Source organism: Xenopus laevis, chromosome 9_10L (genome assembly GCF_017654675.1).
Source record: "Xenopus laevis strain J_2021 chromosome 9_10L, Xenopus_laevis_v10.1, whole genome shotgun sequence".
In the NCBI taxonomy this organism is placed as follows: domain Eukaryota; kingdom Metazoa; phylum Chordata; class Amphibia; order Anura; family Pipidae; genus Xenopus; species Xenopus laevis.
Genome location: NC_054387.1, coordinates 39,200,328 through 39,221,165, shown reverse-complemented (window position 1 = coordinate 39,221,165; position 20,838 = coordinate 39,200,328). Strand labels below are relative to the sequence as shown.

The 20,838-nt window shown below is 44.0% G+C and overlaps 1 protein-coding gene across 9 annotated transcripts in view; it reads left to right on the top strand.

Annotated features, from left to right (window-relative positions):
- The window catches only part of ptprt.L (protein tyrosine phosphatase receptor type T L homeolog), a 150,654-nt gene extending 147,015 nt beyond the window's left edge, over positions 1-3,639 (top strand). For all 9 annotated transcript variants that reach the window (XM_041577187.1, XM_041577188.1, XM_041577186.1 and 6 more), the window contains 5 exons: positions 522-653; positions 1,056-1,181; positions 1,306-1,469; positions 1,994-2,129; positions 2,863-3,639. In XM_041577187.1, the coding sequence (XP_041433121.1) occupies positions 522-653; positions 1,056-1,181; positions 1,306-1,469; positions 1,994-2,129; positions 2,863-2,916 (612 nt within the window). In that variant the 3' untranslated portion in view covers positions 2,917-3,639. The remainder of the gene's footprint in view (positions 1-521; positions 654-1,055; positions 1,182-1,305; positions 1,470-1,993; positions 2,130-2,862) is intronic.
- The last annotated feature ends 17,199 nt before the right edge of the window (positions 3,640-20,838 follow it).

The window sequence follows — 20,838 nt, the reverse complement described above, 5'->3', positions numbered from 1 at the left end:
TCCAAAGATCTCTTTCGCTGGTGGATGTGCCTCGTCGGAGCGCTTTGCTGTCACAGAACATAGAGCTCTGAGTGTCAGTCTCCCCAGTGCGATGCACAGATCTGTCACACAAAGCTGTGTCCTGCTTGTCACTTTCCCAGGGGGTGGCCCTGATCTCTCGGCTTGTGTCAGAGATCTGACAGTTGCTGGCTGTGCCAGGAATATTTCTACAGATTATCTCACCTCGCACTCAAGGCTGACAAATTGTGTGATCTGATGCAGCCAAATATATGTGTGTGTGCACCAGGCCTCCCTGCAAGTATACGCCGATTTATGTCCCTTTTGTCACAGTCTGCCGTCATGGCTACTGGATGATTGTGTGATAGATGTGAGCAGACATCTTATCGGTGTCAAGTTGCAGTGGAGGAGACAGTCTGCATGAACCACAGGCCCTTTCTGTCCCATAATATACTGTAGCGATCTGCCACATGGTCTCTCTATTACATCACATTTGATGGCCTTGTCTGTGTTTGGTGTCCTAGAGCCATAAGAAACCTGCCGCATTCCTGGTGACACAGCACCCCTTGCCCAACACTGTGCCAGATTTCTGGAGGCTGGTGTTTGACTACAACTGCTCCTCCATTGTGATGCTCAATGAGATGGACTCCAATCAGGTATGTTCCCCAGGGCAAGGTTCTGCCATGGACTGAGATAGGGCTTTCATCTGCCCAGTGAATGCACTTCATGTCCCATGCAACCATTTTCTTTCTGCTGCCTCCTACACAGATGCTACAATTACTTCTCTTTACCTTCTGCTTCATTTATACGACCCATTTTCCTTACAACAACTTTTCAGCACTAAACCAAATACTGCTTAGTAAATAGTGTCCCTTGAACTCTTTGAGCTTTACTTTTGGTGAAATATACACCTTGTACATGAGTAGAAATGACAAATTCAAACTGTTAAGAGGTTATTAAAGAAATACAGACAATGTAGACATTATCCGCTGTGTCCCAATAACCCTCAGGACCAATGTTTTACACTCCTTTTATTACTCATGTGATTGTGTCCCCAGCTATGTCTCCAGTACTGGCCAGAGAAGACGTCATGCTGTTATGGGCCTGTGCAAGTGGAGTTTGTCTCAGCTGACATCGATGAGGATATCATCAGCAGAATATTCCGGATCTGCAATATGGCCAGGGTAAGCCAGTCAGACTCCTGGCTTACTAAAGTCATACTACAAAGAAGATGCCAAAAGGCAATACATATGAAGCTAGAACATTTGGATTTAGGAAATGAGAAATAATGCATTCCATGTTTTTCAGCCGCAAGATGGATACCGCATTGTTCAGCACCTACAGTATATTGGATGGCCAGCATACAGAGACACCCCACCTTCAAAACGTTCCATACTCAAAGTAGTCCAGCGTCTGGAGAAGTGGCAAGAAAAATATGATGGGAGGGAAGGCCGGACAGTCGTACACTGCCTGTAAGTTACTTTACTACTCCAGTCTTCTCCCTACGTGATAAAGTAGGGTACCTGGAATCCTGGGACAACATACTTATATCCAGACAATCCATTGACTTGTGTCTATTCAGATCACAGTGTTGTTTCTCTCTAACCTGCCTCCTACACTGGCCCAGCCCCCACAGCAATTCTCTACATAATATAGAACTGTAGGAGACCATTCAGTAGTAGTTGGGTCCCCTCAGGTAGCATTACACTTACTGTTTAGAAAACAGTGGAACAGAGGTCTGTATTGGTAGGTACAGAACTCAAATGTATTTCCAACTTTCCAAGTGTCTTCATCCCTCAGGCCCACAATCATTGGGGCTTTGGCCAGTGTAATGCAGTTAGACTGCATATATGGACTAATAAAGTGTTTGGACAATGTGATTTTGCATCAGAATCTAAAGAATTTCAGTTTATATAAAACCTTGAATAAAATCTTTGGAGTGAAATAAATCACCACTTTAAAAGGCTTCTGTAACACTTCTGTGTCTCTCCCCCAGGAATGGAGGGGGCCGAAGCGGAACATTCTGTGCTATCTGCAGCGTGTGTGAAATGATCCAACAGCAAAACATCATTGACGTATTTCATACCGTGAAAACCCTGCGAAATAACAAAGCCAATATGGTGGAAACGCTGGTAAGTATGGTCTGGCCAATTTCTGCCGCTGCAACTCTCACACCTTTTGCCCAACTATTCAAATGTCCAGATTATTTCTGATCGACGTTATTTTTGTTCTAGTTCTCTAGTAACATTGGCACTTTGTTAGGCAGCCCCAATGATTATAATATTCACCTGAGACCCGGGCTGATGCTCCAGTCCGCTGAAAACTGCACCACTCCGGGATACTACTGTAGGAGCACCATGTTGTCTTCTTCTTTCTCTTTATGGATTCTGTCTAAGGTCCAGACTGGGCACATGTAAAGTTAAAAGCTTTTTCCTTCAAAGTTTAGCCTTTCATTTTACTGTATGAGGAGGAAGAGGGTCTATTCGCAGACAAAAAAAGTACTTATACACTAGTACCCAAGGCTGGCGCAGTTTATACCAAAAGGGGTCCAGGTTTTTTTAGGGAATCATTTATAGCCTATGGCTAGGGCCTAACAATTTGACACTCATCCAACAGTGATCATACCTTTAATTCTCCTGAACCCCAGAATGTACTAAACCCCAAAAATCAATTAAACCCTCCCTAAATTTACAGAATAAGAAATAAAACAAATTAAGAGTGTTTAATCCAATAAGCTTCCAGTATGCCCGGGCATCCCCAGCAGCTGCAGTGCCCTCTATAGTTATGCCACAGCATTCACACTGACCCACAGTCAACCACCTAGTTTTGTTCTCATTCCTTTTTTCTCTGTTTTCCTCTCCCCAGGAGCAGTATAAATATGTATATGACGTTGCCTTGGAATACTTGAGTTCCTTCTGATACTGTTGCTTTGGGGAGAGCTGAAACCCTGTGGGGTTGAAGGACAAATTACACTGTTGATCTGGACCTTGCCCTGGGGACAAAATAACACAAACACACAATCATTTCAGGCTTCCATGTCACGAGTGAAGAGGTGCTCCTGCAAATGAAAAAAGGGGTGTGGAACAGGTACCCCAATGCCTTTCTGCCACTTGTTACTGTGAAGCTGTTGCCTGACTCCTGACTGGTCTTTAGCACAAACTCTCTCGCTAATTTACTGAACTTAATTACATTCAGGACTCTTTCCCCTTTGTCTGGTTTCATATACTCTGCCCTCTATTTCTATCTACTTCTTTCTAAATATTATGGCACAAAATTCAGAGAGATCCTGAAACCTATTTGAAAAAAACCCCCAAAAAAAAACAACGAATGACTCCTGATTCCAAACTCCAGCACTTAGTGTGAGCATAGCACCCCCACAACCACGAACGAGCACTGCAGATTATTTGCCAAACCGCTGCTCGGATATTCCACTGCAGCTAATAATAGGGTAAGTTATGGGTGCCCAGGGTACCCCAGTCCCCCAGGTTGCAGGCGATGTGGTCTTGTCTTCTTTATAATGAACATGTCTTTATTTATTGCTGTATATGTCCTGGGCTGTTTGTATTTTGGGGGGAAATGTCTTGTAATGAAGCGTCCGATACAATTGTGATGTCTCTTTTCTTAATAAAAGTCTGTAAATGATGCCTGATGTACATTAGGTGATCCTTTAAACTGTACCATTCTTAAATGAACAGCAAACGTTGCCTCAGGAGAAGCAACTGAGCTTATTTTTCGGGATCATTCATTTATTGCTGCAGGAACTGTCACACCCCCTTTTTGTTTCCGTAAAAATAGCTAAAAAAGTGGGTCCTTTCAGTCACTTATATAGTGACAGTGCTGTACAGATGTTCTGGAGAGTTGGAGTACTCCAGATCCCCTTTAAATAGCAGTAACTTAAGAGAGGAAGGTTTGATTCATAGACCGCCACTAGAAGCCTGATGTCCCCGGTCATTGCATCTCTTCCGGGGTCCCAGGAACTGTACTTTTGAAGGTATGGGCAGCACCAACTTGCGTTTAATCAATGTGGCATTACATATTGCTACCAGGTATCCCACACATATCTCTGCTCCTGGCAGGGTTCATTGTAAATGAGCTGATCCAGTTGCATTAATGAAATGCCCAACGACTGAAAGCTAGGAGAGGTGGCAATATGGCGCCACAGTTGCTCCTGCTGGGATGCAAGAAGGCAGTGACCTGGTGAGGAATGGAGCAAAGGGCTTTTGGGGAGCCATCATATAGATCTGAGAATGGAAGAGCAAGTTCCTCACAGTTATTGATGGACTGGAGGGTCAGAATAGGTTATAGATCTCAGTGCTGTGGCAAACGAAAAAATATGATTTCCCAGTTCAAGAGTACTGAGTGTATATCTAAACTCTGGCAAATTTCTGCAAATACTATACTAGCACCGCACATCTGTTTCTCTTGTTGCTGCTGCCTCCTTTCCCAGGCTGCACAGAGGAGCCGGCGGCACTCATTGAACTGCACTTTAGGGTAGAAACCAATCAGCAGCTAGGCTGACCTAATAGGGAAATGAAGCCTGTCTGTGCTTGTGTGACTGCAGGACTGTGATTGGCTACCCCCCCCCCTCAAATTGTGCTTCTGCCAGGGACAGTTAGGCCACCCCTCATTTGAAAGAGGGGCAATAGCAGATCTATAGGGAGCTCCAGTAGGAGACATTTTTAAAGATATTAATTTTTAGCACCATATATCAGCACCATATATTATTCATTATAGCCTACAATATTATGGGGGTTTCACTTATCCTATATCTCTCCTTTAAAAGCAGATGTTATAATTGATACAATAGTTGCTGATATTCCACAGATGCTGCTGAGAAATGTATGAACTAATGGAGCCAATTGTAACAGTTCAGAATCTGCACCTGAATTACTGAGCTGCCAGACTCAGACACCAGAGACACAAACATTAAACTTTAAACTGAGCTTTTGGGAAAAACGGTAAAAAATTATATATGGGACTCACTTGAAATAAGTCTTCATTCCTGTGAACTATCTGAAACCAACCGAACAGAGAAAAAGTGTTTGGAAGGTGAACAACCCCTATAAAGTCAGCAAATGTTTCAGCAGTCATTGGTATGAAGGTTATATGTACTAAGGCTATGATTTCCTTCAGACGACACACTTTTATGCAAATAATGAAGGCATTTGAGAGCTCCGTATGCTATATTTTCATTTTCCTCCCACCACTTTGTCATTACTTGCCAGGTGCAATTTAGAGTGCCTTTCTAGCTTGCAAAGTAAAGTCAGTGCAATCCATAATCCATAATAAGGCAAAGCTTCACATTTCATGGCAGCCACAAGGATATAAATACAAATATAACTGGATGTGGCTAGCTAGCTTTCTTAATAGAAAGCCACTGAAGCTTCTCTGGAGCTGCCTTCAAGCTGGAGCACAATATTCTTCCCATGATGGCTGCCTTGGGTGCAACCCCTGCACTGTTGTAACAATTCACCCTGATGGTCCAGTGGTGCGGCAGGGACGCCCGGCACGTGCTTCCTCTTCCTCCGACATTGCTGTTTCTTAGGTCGCGCGCACCCGCGTCTCATTTCCTATATCGACGCGTTGGCGTGATGACGCCGACGCGCAAAAGGACGCAATGGCGCGAAAAGACTAGGGGGATTCAGTCTTGTCCCGTGATAGGATCTGTTTCCTTTGGTTCCTGAGCTTATTGTAATCTGTTATTCTGTCTGATTCCTGTTTTGACCCATGCCTGGTTAACGACTATTTTGAACTCCTGATTCCTGACCATTGCCTGTTATACGACTACCTCTTCCGCTGAATCCCTTCTGATTGATTACCTTGTTTGACCCTTGCCTGCCTGACTACGCTTGTTCTCTGCCTGCCCCGACTCGGCCTGATCGGACTACGATTCTTCTTTACGCCTTGTACTGTGACCTTCAGCCCAAAGACTCTTGCTTTACAGTTGTGCCCCTCTGCTTATTTAGAACCCCTCACCTTGCACCTCTCGTTTTAAGACCTGGCGGCATCTGAGTAGCTGAGGGCGCCTCCTGAAGCCAAAGGCTGCTGCTACAGGCAGAAGCACAAGCCGAGACCAGGGTGCTTGGCATCGGTTCTAGATTTAGGGTGCCAACCGTTACAACTGTTGGGCTATCCGCCATGGTTCCTTTGGCCAAAGGTCAAGCTCTAAGCACAGAGTGTCCTACAAAGAGCCACTAGTTTGGTGGATTTGGCTGCCGAGTATAGTCTAGTATACTGTATATGTGGCCAGCTTCACCCTATTACTTATTAATCTTTGCAGGATAAATGTTTGGCCAATAAGGACTCTTCCCTCCTGATGTCACAGATACAGACATTCATACACACAGGTAAATATGGCTCAGTGGAGCAACAAATAGAAAGCGTATAACGTATGCAAGTGACTTGGAATATAGTTATTATTTAGTTCATGGCAAAGTTGGTTCTGGGTCTTAGCTAGAAATTGTCCTTGATACAGATAGCAATGGGATTAAGGCTAATGCCTAGAGATGTCGCGAACTGTTCGCCGGCGAACTTGTTCGCGCGAACATCGGGTGTTCGCGCTTGCCGGAAGTTCGCGAACGCCGCGACGTTCGCCATTTTGGGTTCGCCATTGTTGGCGCTTTTTTTTGCCCCCTCACCCCAGACCAGCAGGTACATGGCAGCCAATCAGGAAGCTCTCCCCTGGACCACTCCCCTTCCCTATAAAAACCGAAGCCCTGCAGCGTTTTTTCACTCTGCCTGTGTGTGCTGAAGAGATAGTGTAGGGAGAGAGCTGCTGCCTGTTAGTGATTTCAGGGACAGTTGAAAGTTTGCTGGCTAGTAATCGTTTTGATACTGCTCTGTTATTGGAGGGACAGAAGTCTGCAGGGGTTTGAGGGACATTTAAGCTTAGGTAGCTTTGCTGGCTAGTAATCTACCTTCTACTGCAGTGCTCTGTATGTAGCTGCAGTGGGCAGCTGTCCTGCTTCTGATCTCATCTGCTGACTGCTGCAATAACAGTAGTCCTTGTAAGGACTGCTTTTATTTATTTTTTTGTTGTTTTACTACTACTACTACTACTATAAGAGCCCAGTGCTATTAGTCTAGCAGTGTTGGGGAGTGGGACTGGTGTGCTAATCTGCTGCTCCTAGTAGTTCAGCAGCACCAACTTTAATTTTTTTTTTTTTAATATTCATTTTTTTTTTATTTTACTTTTTTTTATTTTACTACCGCTGTAGTAGTGTATAAGTTGACCTTTTAGGCATTATTTGCCCTGTAGGCATTATTTGCACACTGTTTTCTTCAACCCGCCATCTAGCTGTGTGACCTTGTTCACATTCTGTCTAAATATCCATAATATTACCGTCTCCAGAAAAAACACCGGAGTGACTTTTTTCAAGCAGCCATAATATATTTTACGTAATCCGTATCCACCGCTGTTGTAGTGTATACGTTGACCTTGTAGGCATTATTTGCACACTGTTTTCTTCAACCCGCCATCTAGCTGTGTGACCTTGTTCACATTCTGTCTAAATATCCATAATATTACCGTCTCCAGAAAAAACACCGGAGTGACTTTTTTCAAGCAGCATTCATATATTTTACGTAATCCGTATCCACCGCTGTAGTAGTGTATACGTTGACCTTGTAGGCATTATTTGCACACTGTTTTCTTCAACCCGCCATCTAGCTGTGTGAGCTTGTTCACATTTTGTCTAAATATTGATAATATTATCGTCTCTAGAAAAACCACTTGAGTGACTTTTTTTCAAGCAGCATTCATATATTTTACGTAATCCGTATCCACCGCTGTAGTAGTGTATACGTTGACCTTGTAGGCATTATTTGCACACTGTTTTCTTCAACCCGCCATCTAGCTGTGTGAGCTTGTTCACATTTTGTCTAAATATTGATAATATTATCGTCTCTAGAAAAACCACTTGAGTTACTTTTTTTCAAGCAGCATTCATATATTTTACGTAATCCGTATCCACCGCTGTAGTAGTGTATACGTTGACCTTGTAGGCATTATTTGCACACTGTTTTCTTCAACCCGCCATCTAGCTGTGTGAGCTTGTTCACATTTTGTCTAAATATTGATAATATTATCGTCTCTAGAAAAACCACTTGAGTTACTTTTTTTCAAGCAGCATTCATATATTTTACGTAATCCGTATCCACCGCTGTAGTAGTGTATACGTTGACCTTGTAGGCATTATTTGCACACTGTTTTCTTCAACCCGCCATCTAGCTGTGTGAGCTTGTTCACATTTTGTCTAAATATTGATAATATTATCGTCTCTAGAAAAACCACTTGAGTTACTTTTTTTCAAGCAGCATTCATATATTTTACGTAATCCGTATCCACCGCTGTAGTAGTGTATACGTTGACCTTGTAGGCATTATTTGCACAGTGTTTTCTTCAACCCGCCATCTAGCTGTGTGAGCTTGTTCACATTTTGTCTAAATATTGATAATATTATCGTCTCTAGAAAAACCACTTGAGTTACTTTTTTTCAAGCAGCATTCATATATTTTACGTAATCCGTATCCACCGCTGTAGTAGTGTATACGTTGACCTTGTAGGCATTATTTGCACACTGTTTTCTTCAACCCGCCATCTAGCTGTGTGACCTTGTTCACATTCTGTCTAAATATCCATAATATTACCGTCTCCAGAAAAAACACCGGAGTGACTTTTTTCAAGCAGCCATAATATATTTTACGTAATCCGTATCCACCGCTGTAGTAGTGTATACGTTGACCTTGTAGGCATTATTTGCACACTGTTTTCTTCAACCCGCCATCTAGCTGTGTGACCTTGTTCACATTCTGTCTAAATATCCATAATATTACCGTCTCCAGAAAAAACACCGGAGTGACTTTTTTCAAGCAGCATTCATATATTTTACGTAATCCGTATCCACCGCTGTAGTAGTGTATACGTTGACCTTGTAGGCATTATTTGCACACTGTTTTCTTCAACCCGCCATCTAGCTGTGTGAGCTTGTTCACATTTTGTCTAAATATTGATAATATTATCGTCTCTAGAAAAACCACTTGAGTTACTTTTTTTCAAGCAGCATTCATATATTTTACGTAATCCGTATCCACCGCTGTAGTAGTGTATACGTTGACCTTGTAGGCATTATTTGCACACTGTTTTCTTCAACCCGCCATCTAGCTGTGTGAGCTTGTTCACATTTTGTCTAAATATTGATAATATTATCGTCTCTAGAAAAACCACTTGAGTTACTTTTTTTCAAGCAGCATTCATATATTTTACGTAATCCGTATCCACCGCTGTAGTAGTGTATACGTTGACCTTGTAGGCATTATTTGCACACTGTTTTCTTCAACCCGCCATCTAGCTGTGTGTATTATCGTTTCCAGAAAAACCAACTGAGTTTTTGTTGTTGTTGTTGTTTTTTTAAAAATAATGCCAGGCAAAGGCAGGCCGCCACGCAGAGGCCGTGCTAGGGGCCGTGCTGCTATGCAATCCTGTGGCCCTAGCAAATTGCCCAGTTTTAAAAAGCCAATGACCCTGAACTCCCAAAATGCTGAAGAGGTAGTTGACTGGCTTACACAGCACACCCCATCCTCTACCGTTTCTAACTTTACCACAACATCCTCCTCATCCTCCACTGCTATGGCCACCCCACGTAACACTTCCTCCACCACCGGTGCCCCTTCTTCACTGGGGTCAGAGGAGTTATTTTCCCATGAGTTTCTTGAACTGAGTAATGCGCAACCATTATTGCCAGAAGAAGATGAAGGAGATGAGGACCTTACACCAGATTTAATTCTGGCAGAGAACACGATAGAGATGGACATAATGAGTGATGAGGAGGAGGTCCCCGCTGCTGCTTCCTTCTGTGATGTGTCAGAAGAAATTGATGCATCTGAGGAGAATGATGATGAGGAGATTGATGTTTTGTGGGTGCCTAGTAGAAGAGAGCAAGAGGAGGGTAGTTCAGATGGAGAGACGGAGAGTCAGAGAGGCAGTAGGAGAATAAGACTTAGAAGAAGCAGGGAGGACAGCCCGCAGGGATCAGTAGGGCAACAACATGTATCGGCACCTGTGTTCAGCCGGCCAACGCACCCGCCATTGCCGCCAATGCCGCCAACTTCTACTGTTACCGCCAGATCGCACACTTCCAAAAAGTCAGCAGTGTGGGATTTTTTTAATGTGTGTGCCTCTGACAAAAGCATTGTAATTTGCAATGAGTGCAGTCAGAAACTGAGCCTTGGTAAGCCCAACAGCCACATAGGTACAACTTCTATGCGAAGGCACATGAGCGGCAAGCACAAAGCACTTTGGGAGCAACACCTCAAAGGCAACAGGCAAACTAAAAGCCACACTCCTTCTGGTCCAGCATCTTACTGCTCTACCTCTGCTCTCCTTGACCCGTCTGAACCACCCTCCACTCCGCCTTCCACCTTGACCACCTGTTCCCATTCCCAGTCATCTGTCATCAGCCAAGTTTCTGTGAAGGCCATGTTTGAGCGTAAGAAGCCAATGTCTGACTGTCACCCCCTTGCCCGGCGTCTGACAGCTGGCTTGTCTGCACTCTTAGCCCGCCAGCTTTTACCATACCAGCTGGTGGACTCTGAGGCCTTCCGCAAATTTGTAGCAATTGGGACACCGCAGTGGAAGGTACCCAGCCGCAATTTTTTTTCTAAAAAGGGAATACCACACCTGTACCAACATGTGCAGAGCCAAGTTACCGCATCTCTGTCACTTAGTGTTGGGCCAAAGGTCCATATGACTACTGACGCATGGTCCTCCAAGCATGGTCAGGGCAGGTATGTCACCTACACTGCCCACTGGGTGAACTTGGTAATGGCTGGGAAGCAGGGAATGGGTAGCTCAACAACAACAGTGGAGTTGGTGTCACCGCCACGGATTGCACGCGGTTCTGCCACCACCTCTACTCCTCCATCGCTCTCTACCTCGTCTTCTTCTTCTTCTTACTCTGCTGCTGGGTCCTCCTTCTCCTCCTCCACACCTGTGCACCCCCAGCTCCCCCTAGGCTATTCGACGTGCCAGGTACGCCGTTGTCACGCTGTCTTGGGGATGACGTGCCTGGAAAGCAAAAACCATACCGGATCTGTACTCCTGTCATCTCTGCAGTCACAGGCCGATCGGTGGCTGACCCCACACCAACTGCAGATCGGAAAAGTGGTGTGTGACAATGGAAGCAATCTGTTGGCAGCGTTGAGACTAGGCAATTTAACACATGTGCCCTGCATGGCACATGTGTTAAATTTAATAGTCCAACGTTTTGTCTCCAAGTACCCAGGATTCCAGGACGTTCTCACCCAGTCCAGAAAGGTGTCGGCCCATTTCAGACGTTCCTACACAGCCATGGCACGCCTTGATGACATTCAGCAGCGCTACGACATGCCAGTCAGGCGTTTGATTTCTGACAGCCAGACTCGCTGGAATTCAACGCTCCTTATGTTGGAACGTCTGCTGCAACAACAAAGGGCCGTCAACGAGTACCTTTTTGAACTGGGTGGTAGGACTGGATCTGCACAGCTGGGGATTTTTTCCCCCGTTACTGGGTGCTTATGCGCGATGCCTGCAGGCTCATGCGACCTTTTGAAGAGGTGACAAATATGGTCAGTCGCACCGAAGGCACCATCAGCGACCTAATACCCTTCGCTTTCTTCCTGGAGCGTGCCGTGCGACGAGTGACAGATGAGGCTGTAGACCAGCGTGACGAGGAGCTGGAAGCGCACGATTTCTGGTCGGAATCACCAGAACGAACCCAGGCACCTGCTGCAACGCAGGGAGAGGTGCCAGAAGTGGAGTCAGAGGAGGAAGGTGGCTTTGTGGAGGAGGATGAGGAGGACCAACAGGAGCAGGCTTCCCAGGGGGCTAGTGGTGACCTTTTGGGGACCCCTGGTCTTGTACGTGGCTGGGGGGAGGAGACCGTGGATGATGCAGTCCTTGATAATGAGGAAGCGGAGATGGATAGCTCTGCATCCAACCTTGTGAGAATGGGGTCTTTCATGCTGTCATGCCTGTTGAAGGACCCCCGTATCAAGAGGCTTAAGGAGAAGGACCTGTACTGGGTCGCAACGCTACTAGACCCTCGGTACAAGCATAAAGTGTCAGAAATGTTACCAACATACCACAAGTCCGAAAAGATGCGGCATTTACAAACCAGCCTGCAAAACATGTTGTACAATGCTTTTAAGGGTGATGTCACTTCAGGAACTCATCAACATTCCAGGGGCAGAGGTGCCAGTAATCCTGCCACGAGCACAACTGCAAGGACAAAGCCCTTTGGCCAGTCTGTAACGTCAGACATGCAAATGTTTTTCTGTCCAAGGCAGCGCCACAACCCTTCTGGATCCACCCTCAAAGAACGCCTCGACCGGCAGGTAGCGGACTACCTGGCATTAACTGCAGATATCGACACTCTGAGGAGCGATGAACCCCTGGACTACTGGGTGCGCAGGCTTGATCTGTGGCCAGAGCTGTCACAATTTGCCATGAACCTCTTGTCTTGCCCAGCCTCAAGTGTGCTCTCAGAAAGGACCTTCAGTGCAGCAGGAGGGATTGTAACTGAGAAGAGAACTCGCCTAGGTCACAAAAGTGTCGATTACCTGACCTTTATTAAAATGAATGAGGGGTGGATCTCGGAGGGTTACTGCACGCCGGAAGACTTGTTCTGACTTCTATGCAGCTGTCCTTCTCTTCAAGCCTCATGACTCCACACACAGCTGTCCTTTAGCGTCCTCCTCCTCCCTCCGCCACCGTTACAAACTAGGGTGCAAACCCTACTGGTTTAATTTTTTCTGGCCTCTGTGCTTCAGTGGCTGCAACCAAAAAAACTGGGCAAACAATGTCTACAAGGTCAACGTATGGCAAAAAATGACTATTTTCAGCATTTATATGGCATATTTTTTCTGGCAACTGTGCTTCAGTGGCTGCGTCCAAAAAAATGCATATTTTCTGCATTTATATGGCATAATTTTTCTGGCCTCTGTGCTTCAGTGGCTGCAACCAAAAAAATGCATATTTTCAGCATTTATATGGCATAATTTTTCTGGCAACTGTGCTTCAGTGGCTGCGACCAAAAAAATGCATATTTTCAGCATTTATATGGCATAATTTTTCTGGCCTCTGTGCTTCAGTGGCTGCAACCAAAAAAATTTATATTTTCAGCATTTATATGGCATAATTTTTCTGGCAACTGTGCTTCAGTGGCTGCGACCAAAAAAATGCATATTTTCTGCATTTATATGGCATAATTTTTCTGGCCTCTGTGCTTCAGTGGCTGCAACCAAAAAAATTTATATTTTCAGCATTTATATGGCATAATTTTTCTGGCCTCTGTGCTTCAGTGGCTGCAACCAAAAAAATGCATATTTTCAGCATTTATATGGCATAATTTTTCTGGCAACTGTGCTTCAGTGGCTGCGACCAAAAAAATGACTATTTTCAGCATTTATATGGCATATTTTTTCTGGCCTCTGTGCTTCAGTGGCTGCGGCCAAAAAAACTGGGCAAACAATGCCTACAAGGTCAACGACGTTGACCTTGTAGGCATTGTTTGCCCAGTTTTTTTGGCCGCAGCCACTGAAGCACAGAGGCCAGAAAAAATATGCCATATAAATGCTGAAAATAGTCATTTTTTGCCATACGTTGACTCAACGTATATGGCAAAAAATTACTATTTTCAGCATTTATATGGCATATTTTTTCTGGCAACTGTGCTTCAGTGGCTGCGACCAAAAAAACTGGGCAAACAATGCCTACAAGGTCAACGTATGGCAAAAAATGACTATTTTCAGCATTTATATGGCATATTTTTTCTGGCAACTGTGCTTCAGTGGCTGCAACCAAAAAAACTGGGCAAACAATGTCTACAAGGTCAACGTATGGCGAAAAATTACTATTTTCAGCATTTATATGGCATATTTTTTATGGCAACTGTGCTTCAGTGGCTGCGTCCAAAAAAACTGGGCAAACAATGCCTACAAGGTCAACGTATGGCAGTTGTTTAAAGAGAACAGTAGATTACTAGCCAGCAAAGCTACCTAAGCTAAAATGTCCCTCAAATCCCTGCAGACTTCTGTCCCTCCAATACAGAGCAGTATCAAGCAGATTACTAGCCAGCAAACTTACTATCATCTGTCCCTGAAATCACTAACAGCTCTCCCCCTACACTATCTCTTCCAAGCACACACAGGCAGATTTTTCAGATACATTTTTGCCCTTGATCCCCCTCTGGCATGCCACTGTCCAGGTCGTTGCACCCTTTAAACAACTTTAAAATCATTTTTCTGGCCAGAAATGTCTTTTCTAGATGTTAAAGTTCGCCTTCCCATTGAAGTCTATGGGGTTCGCGAACCGCTCGCATTTTTGCGCAAGTTCGCGAATATGTTCGCGAACTTTTTTTCCGACGTTCGCTACATCCCTACTAATGCCACACGGGGGCTGATCCCGGGCTCAGTGTCGGACTGGCCCACCAGGAACTTTTTCTCTACGAAAACCATACGTGCTATATTCTGTTGTACTAATCTAGCATTCGAGAAGAAAAGTTGCACAAGTTTTGTCGATTGTTATTCTTTTTTTGTCGCTCGTGTTTTTTTCTTGACATAAAAAATTAGTAAAAAGGCCTCAACCTCTTAGAGTGGACACTATAAGATCCATTCGGTTGGCAAGGTCAGCAAACCAGTGGATATTCTACTCCCCAATATGCCCATCAAAGGAGGGTGATATCAGGCTAATTCTATAGTTCAGACAAACAATTGGATTACAATGTCAGGCAGACATCTGACGGGACGAGGGCCGTATCAACTAGCCTGATCGAGATCTGGACAATTTTTGGCCAAATATTGGTCTGGGAGGCCCATGCCATACACTGGCAAATGAGCTGCCAAATCGGTCTAAAGGACCCAAACCAGCATCTTAAATCATTACCATCTTTAGACTCAATTAAATCAGTTAACCTGCCTGTATATTTTTGGAGAATCGGCAGAACCCTGTCCTGTTATTGCATTAAATGGGTCATGGAGTCCCACCCCCAAACAGCATACACAAAATTTTGGGTCCTCACCCATAGGCTCAGAAACCCAATGCTGTGGCAGTTTTACACAAGCAAATAGCATTCTGTGTCTTACAGAGCTTTAAAGTATGTCAACAAGTGTCCCCCAATTTCCCATCCTTCAGTTTCCCCCTCAATTCCATATTTCCCCATTGTTAAATATATTTGTGTTTGGAAAGGTGCTTTTGCCCAGAAATAATGAATTGCGTGCTGTTTTTCTAGCTTGTGCACTTACCACTAAATCTAGCGTTGGTCTTCCATTACTGCCCCACTAACACTAATGTCTCATTAACTCCAATAAATCAGAAAAGAATTGGAGGGGACAGGAGGCTGCAGGGGTTCAAAAGGCTGGAAACTGCCTTACAATATGTACAATTAAAATGTACGCACGATTAGCTCTCCCTCTCTAAACAGCAGTCTAAAGAGGCACTGAAGGTTGAAAAAATGAGTGGCATATGTACTGTAAAATATATAGTAGATAATGTACACCCTGCTTTAAAAAATATAGTGAATTAAGTTACTCCCTCTCCCACGACTAAGACTGAAGGGAGAGTGTTTTAATACAGGTCATGGAACTCCGAGGTGACTTCTAATATCCTCATATTTTGCAGCAGGGGGTACTTTTATATAATACACACGTTTCAGTGAGTCATGTGACAGAAATGACATCACTAAGCTCTGATTATAACTGATGACATCACTAAGCACTGTTTAAGGATATGATTTATAGGATATTCATGGCTCTTGTGTATTTTAAGGATATAAAAGTCACTGAGGGGTTCTGTGACCATATAAATATATACAAAAGACTGCAGGCTGAGTTATACAGAGAACTCGGAGTATCACTCATGTATTATTATGATTAATTTACCCCTACTGTAAATTATAAGGATATTAGAAGTCAGTGAGGGGTTCTGTGATCATATAAAGGCACAAGGCTGCAGGCTGAGTTATACAGGGAACTCTGAGTATCACTCATGTATTATAAGGGATAATGTACCCCTACTGTAAATGATAAGGATATTAGAAGTCACTGAGGGGTTGTTCTGTGACCATATAAAGGCACAAGGCTGCATGCTGAGTTATACAGGAACTATGAGTATCACTCATGTATTATAAGGGATAATGTACCCCCTACTGTAAATTATAAGGAAATTAGAAGTCATCAAGGGGTTATGTGACCATATAAAGGCACAAGGCTGAAGGCCGAGTTATACAGGGTACGGAGTATCACTTTTATTATAAGTAGGGTTGCCACCTTTTCAGAAAATATTCACCAGCCAGTGGGGGGGCATTAACTAAAGTGGCGGGCCGTGATGCAAAAAGTGGTGGAGCCGCAAGGGGGGTTGTGTCGCAAAAGGGGCGGGGCCACATCGTGCTAGGGCAAGGTGAGGAAGAAAAGGTAAATTTCCACCGTAGGCCAAGGACTTTTGTTAAGGGTATTACAAATTACCGGCAGCTACATTGCTGGTAAATTTGTAATACCAGACCCAGCCCTGGCAGGTGTTTTACCGGCTCGGCCTGCAAAATACCGAACGGGTGGCAACCCTAATTATAAGGGATAATGTACCCCCTAACATATAAGGATAATATAAGTCACTGAGGAGTTCTGTGACCATATAAAGGCACAATGCTGCAGGCTGAGTTATACAGGGAACAGTGTATCACTCATTATGTACCCCCTACTGTAAATTATAAGGATATTAGAAGTCACTGAGCTGCAGGCTGAGTTATACAGGAAACTCTGAGTATGACTCACTTACTACAAGTGAAAGTAAATAAAATTAAAAAAAAAAGTGGAGAAAACAGCACATGTGACATGACCCATAGGGTCTGCCTTGCACCACTTATATTTGGGGGCAAATATTTTAGCATTCAGTGGCTAAAGTGGCATTCTGGGTAAAAGCACTTATCTCTAGGAAAATAACAGGGCAGATTGTGCAAATAATCAGTACCAATGTTAAAGCAGTGTGTCCTTGACAAATGAACCCCAGTGCTGGCAGCTGCATTAATACAGACATGAATGGGGCTTGGCCAGAGAGTTTGTCACTAACTCCGCAGGGGGGCTGACACAAACAGAAGGGAGAGCTGCTGGAGTTTGTCCTTCTTGCTACACCATTGCTTCATCACAGCCCATTAGATATTTCTCCCGCTGACGCTGATAATTTGTTTTAATAATTCTCACGAAAGCATCTTCCCGGGGGGCATGGGGTACGGGAGGAGGAGGAAGATGCTTGAATAGGTTTATCTGATGCAATTTGGCAGCTGGCAGGGGGTCCCTGGATCAGAGGAGATACTGAGAGCCAATCAGCTGCAAACAAACACAATCCTGTCGCCAAGAGAATCCGCTGAATCGTTCTATTCTCTGGGAGAGAAAACTGCTCCCCCCCGCGAGCACAACCAGAACCTCAACTGACCTGCCCACCACAGACCCACCATAGTGACCACTTAACCATTATCAGCAACAAACCTCATGTGCAGCTGCATCACAATTGGTTCTGTTCAGAACAAGAAGAGATAATAGATAAAATGAATAGCAGTTTTATGCCGCTTACATCCACATCCCAAACTGTCATGGGACCCAAAGGGCTGTCACCCTAAAGGCTGCCCTGGACAATGCTATGAAAATAATTTGCCCATAAAGCTAAATTTATAAATTTCTGCAATTTAAAAAACTATTTTTATTACGAGTTAGTGATTAGTCTAGTTCAGGATGAGAAACCAGGCAGTGAGCCAAAGAATTGACTCGGGGTGATGATCTACCCACTTCCACTCTGGGCACTAAGCAAAGTGGAGCATAAGCCAACCATCTTTAGCACAATGAATGGATCAGGACCCTGCAGTGAGGATTGTTGGCTTGAGGGCTGACTGTTTGGATGGAACTGGTGGAAGGATTGTGTCCACACCAGTGTCGGACTGGCCCACTGGGACACCTGGAAAAGTCCCGGTGGGCCAAGATGTCAGTGGCCCTTATGCTGCTAGACATGTGGCCTATTTAATGGCCATTCCCTATTTCTATGAGAACAAAGAGGTTAAATAGATGGAATAATATATTATAGTATGTAAAGAAAAGAGACTAGGAGAATAGAGGTTGAGTGAGGAGAGGAATAATAATAGTACTGAGTGGGCCCCTGCTCTAAGATTAATTGGTGGGCCCCTATCAAACTTTTTTGGGTGGGCCCCTAGTGTCCCAGTCCTACACTGGTCCACACCAACAGATCTTTACATTAGTGGACCCTTGCAGCCGACCCCCACAGCCTCAACAAATTGCATTATTTCCAGCTCATGCTGAGTAGACTTCCAACTGATTAAAATATTAGGTCTGCCATCATTAGGTGTGCCCATTATTCTGACCCTTTTTTGAGTGCCGGTTTTGAAGGCAGTCCTGCAGTTGTACAAGTATCAGGGGGCTGATTGGCCGATTGCAGTTTCCTTTGCGCAGCCAATGCTCTGAGCCTTTGCTAGCTGGTGAAACACGACGTAGGTAGAATTTACACCATGGAGACAAACTTCAGGTCCAGGCAATGACTGGCTGGGATTGAAAATCCAGTTAACCAATCAGTGTAACTATCCATTGGACATTTGGGCAGTATATCCTCACACAAGGATGACTTATTTGCTTTAGTTTCACTGTTAAATTAACCAAGTTAACCAATATATGCTGAATGCTGTCTGGAGGATTTTTCAGCGTGGTACCAAACTGTCAGAATTATATGATATATCTGTGTGTGTGTCTATGTTACACTGCATTTTCATTCCTTCTGGTTCAATCTTGGCCCTGTCCTTCAACCCTGAACTCTGCATTGGTCAATTTATGGGGCACAATAATGGTACAAAAATAATTTACAATGGTAACTGTATTAGTAGATTATTAAAGGAGAACTAAACCCTAAACTTGAATATGGCTAACAATGCCATATTTTATTTACGGAATTTATTGCACCAGCCTAAAGTTTCAGCTTGTCAATAGCAGCAATGATCCAGGACTTCAAACTTGTCACAGGGGGTCACCATCTTGGAAAGTGTCTGTGACACTCACATGCTCAGTGGGCTCTGAGCAGCTGTTGAGAAGCTAAGCTTAGGGCTCGTCACTAATTATCCAGCAGAAAATTAAGTTGGCCTGTAATATAAACTGATGCTACAGGGCTAATTATTAAATTCCGATGCTAGTTGCACTGGTTTCTGTGCTGCTGTATTAATTACTAATTAGCCTTATATTGTGACATTTATATTCTATGTGTACTGTATATTGTGAGTGGGTCTCTATGCTCAGTAAGTGACAGCAGCACAGAGCATGTGCAGTAAATCAGCAGAAAAGAAGGTGGGGAGCTACTGGGGCATCTTTGGAGACACAGATCTTTACTGCTAAAAGGATGTGGTTGCCTTGGGCTGGTACAGAAGCCCAAAACACAATGTACAACATTTCTAGCCTACTTCTTTAGTAAGCCTTGAGTTCTCCTTTAAATATACTTAAAGCAGACACAATAGAAACCTCTCTAGCTTTAAGTGTGAAATAAACCATCATCATTATTATTATTATTATTATTATTATTATTAATAGAAAAATGCATGACACACACACACACATATATATATATAAATCAGAAGTCACAATATATAAAAACATAGTAATGTTCACTCAGTAAATGAGCTGATGACAAGAGTTCCACATGCCATGAAGACAGAAAGAGATGCTAAATATCCCCATTGTAATCGAGTTCTTTCATCCCATCAGCAGCGGTTTCATATCTATTTATATTTTCTGCATTACAGAATCAAGCCGTTCCTTTGCCGTCAGTGTTATTGTTATTAAAAGCCTCGAATTACAAACTAGAAACAAACTAGGCATTTTCTGCAGTTAGGACACCCATGATTTCCCTTTTCATTATGCCAAAACCCGACCTACACCCCCATTCAGTCCCCAACAAGCCTTGTCCCTTTCACAACCTACAAACTGCACTTATATCTTTCTTGGGGCCCTTGTCTTGGAGTAACCCTCTGATGGCAGCCTGTGTACATATACCAGGCCACACTACATGAATAAAACTGGCCATAGATGCAAAGATCCGATCATTCAAATCCTCGAATGATCAGACTTCCCCATCTCCCGACCTGCCACTAATCAATCAGATCAAAGAAAGTAGTTAAAAAACAGATCAGCCGATTCTCCACACACGGTCCGAAAATGTACGAATCCTCGATTCGTCTGATCGGATCTTTGTGTCTATGGCCAGCTTTAACATTAGGACGAGTGACTGGTGGGAATTTGGCTGTTTTCTGTCAGACAAGAGCCGTGGCAAAAACACCCCTTGTGCACTAGACATTTGGCTCAGGCTCGATCCATTACAAATCTGTATTACAAATATATGACGTGTGCCAATCCCCCAATTACAAAATAAGGAGGGGCCCCATTATGTAGTGAACACCAAAACATTTTTTTAAAGAGGGGGTTGAATCAGGACTTTGAAGGAGTGAGTTCTGCAGTTTCCATATCTCTGCTCAAGCAGTTGGATACCTAGGAACAGTTTCATTTTTGCAGTTTCAAGATGCGGACACATTACATGAGTCTCTGAATCAGGTGGGTGTGTGAGGCAGGCTGCCTGGGTCCAAGCACAGACTTTATTAGGAATGATCCCAGAAGTATTTGGCCAGAAATGACTATAAATTGATACGGCTGCCAGGTCACACCTTAAGGGCAGAGACACACGGTCAGATTCGGGGAGATAATTTGCCCAGTGACAAATCTCCTCTTCTTCGGGGCGAACAATCTCCCGGAACTGCCTCCCCTGCTTTCTCA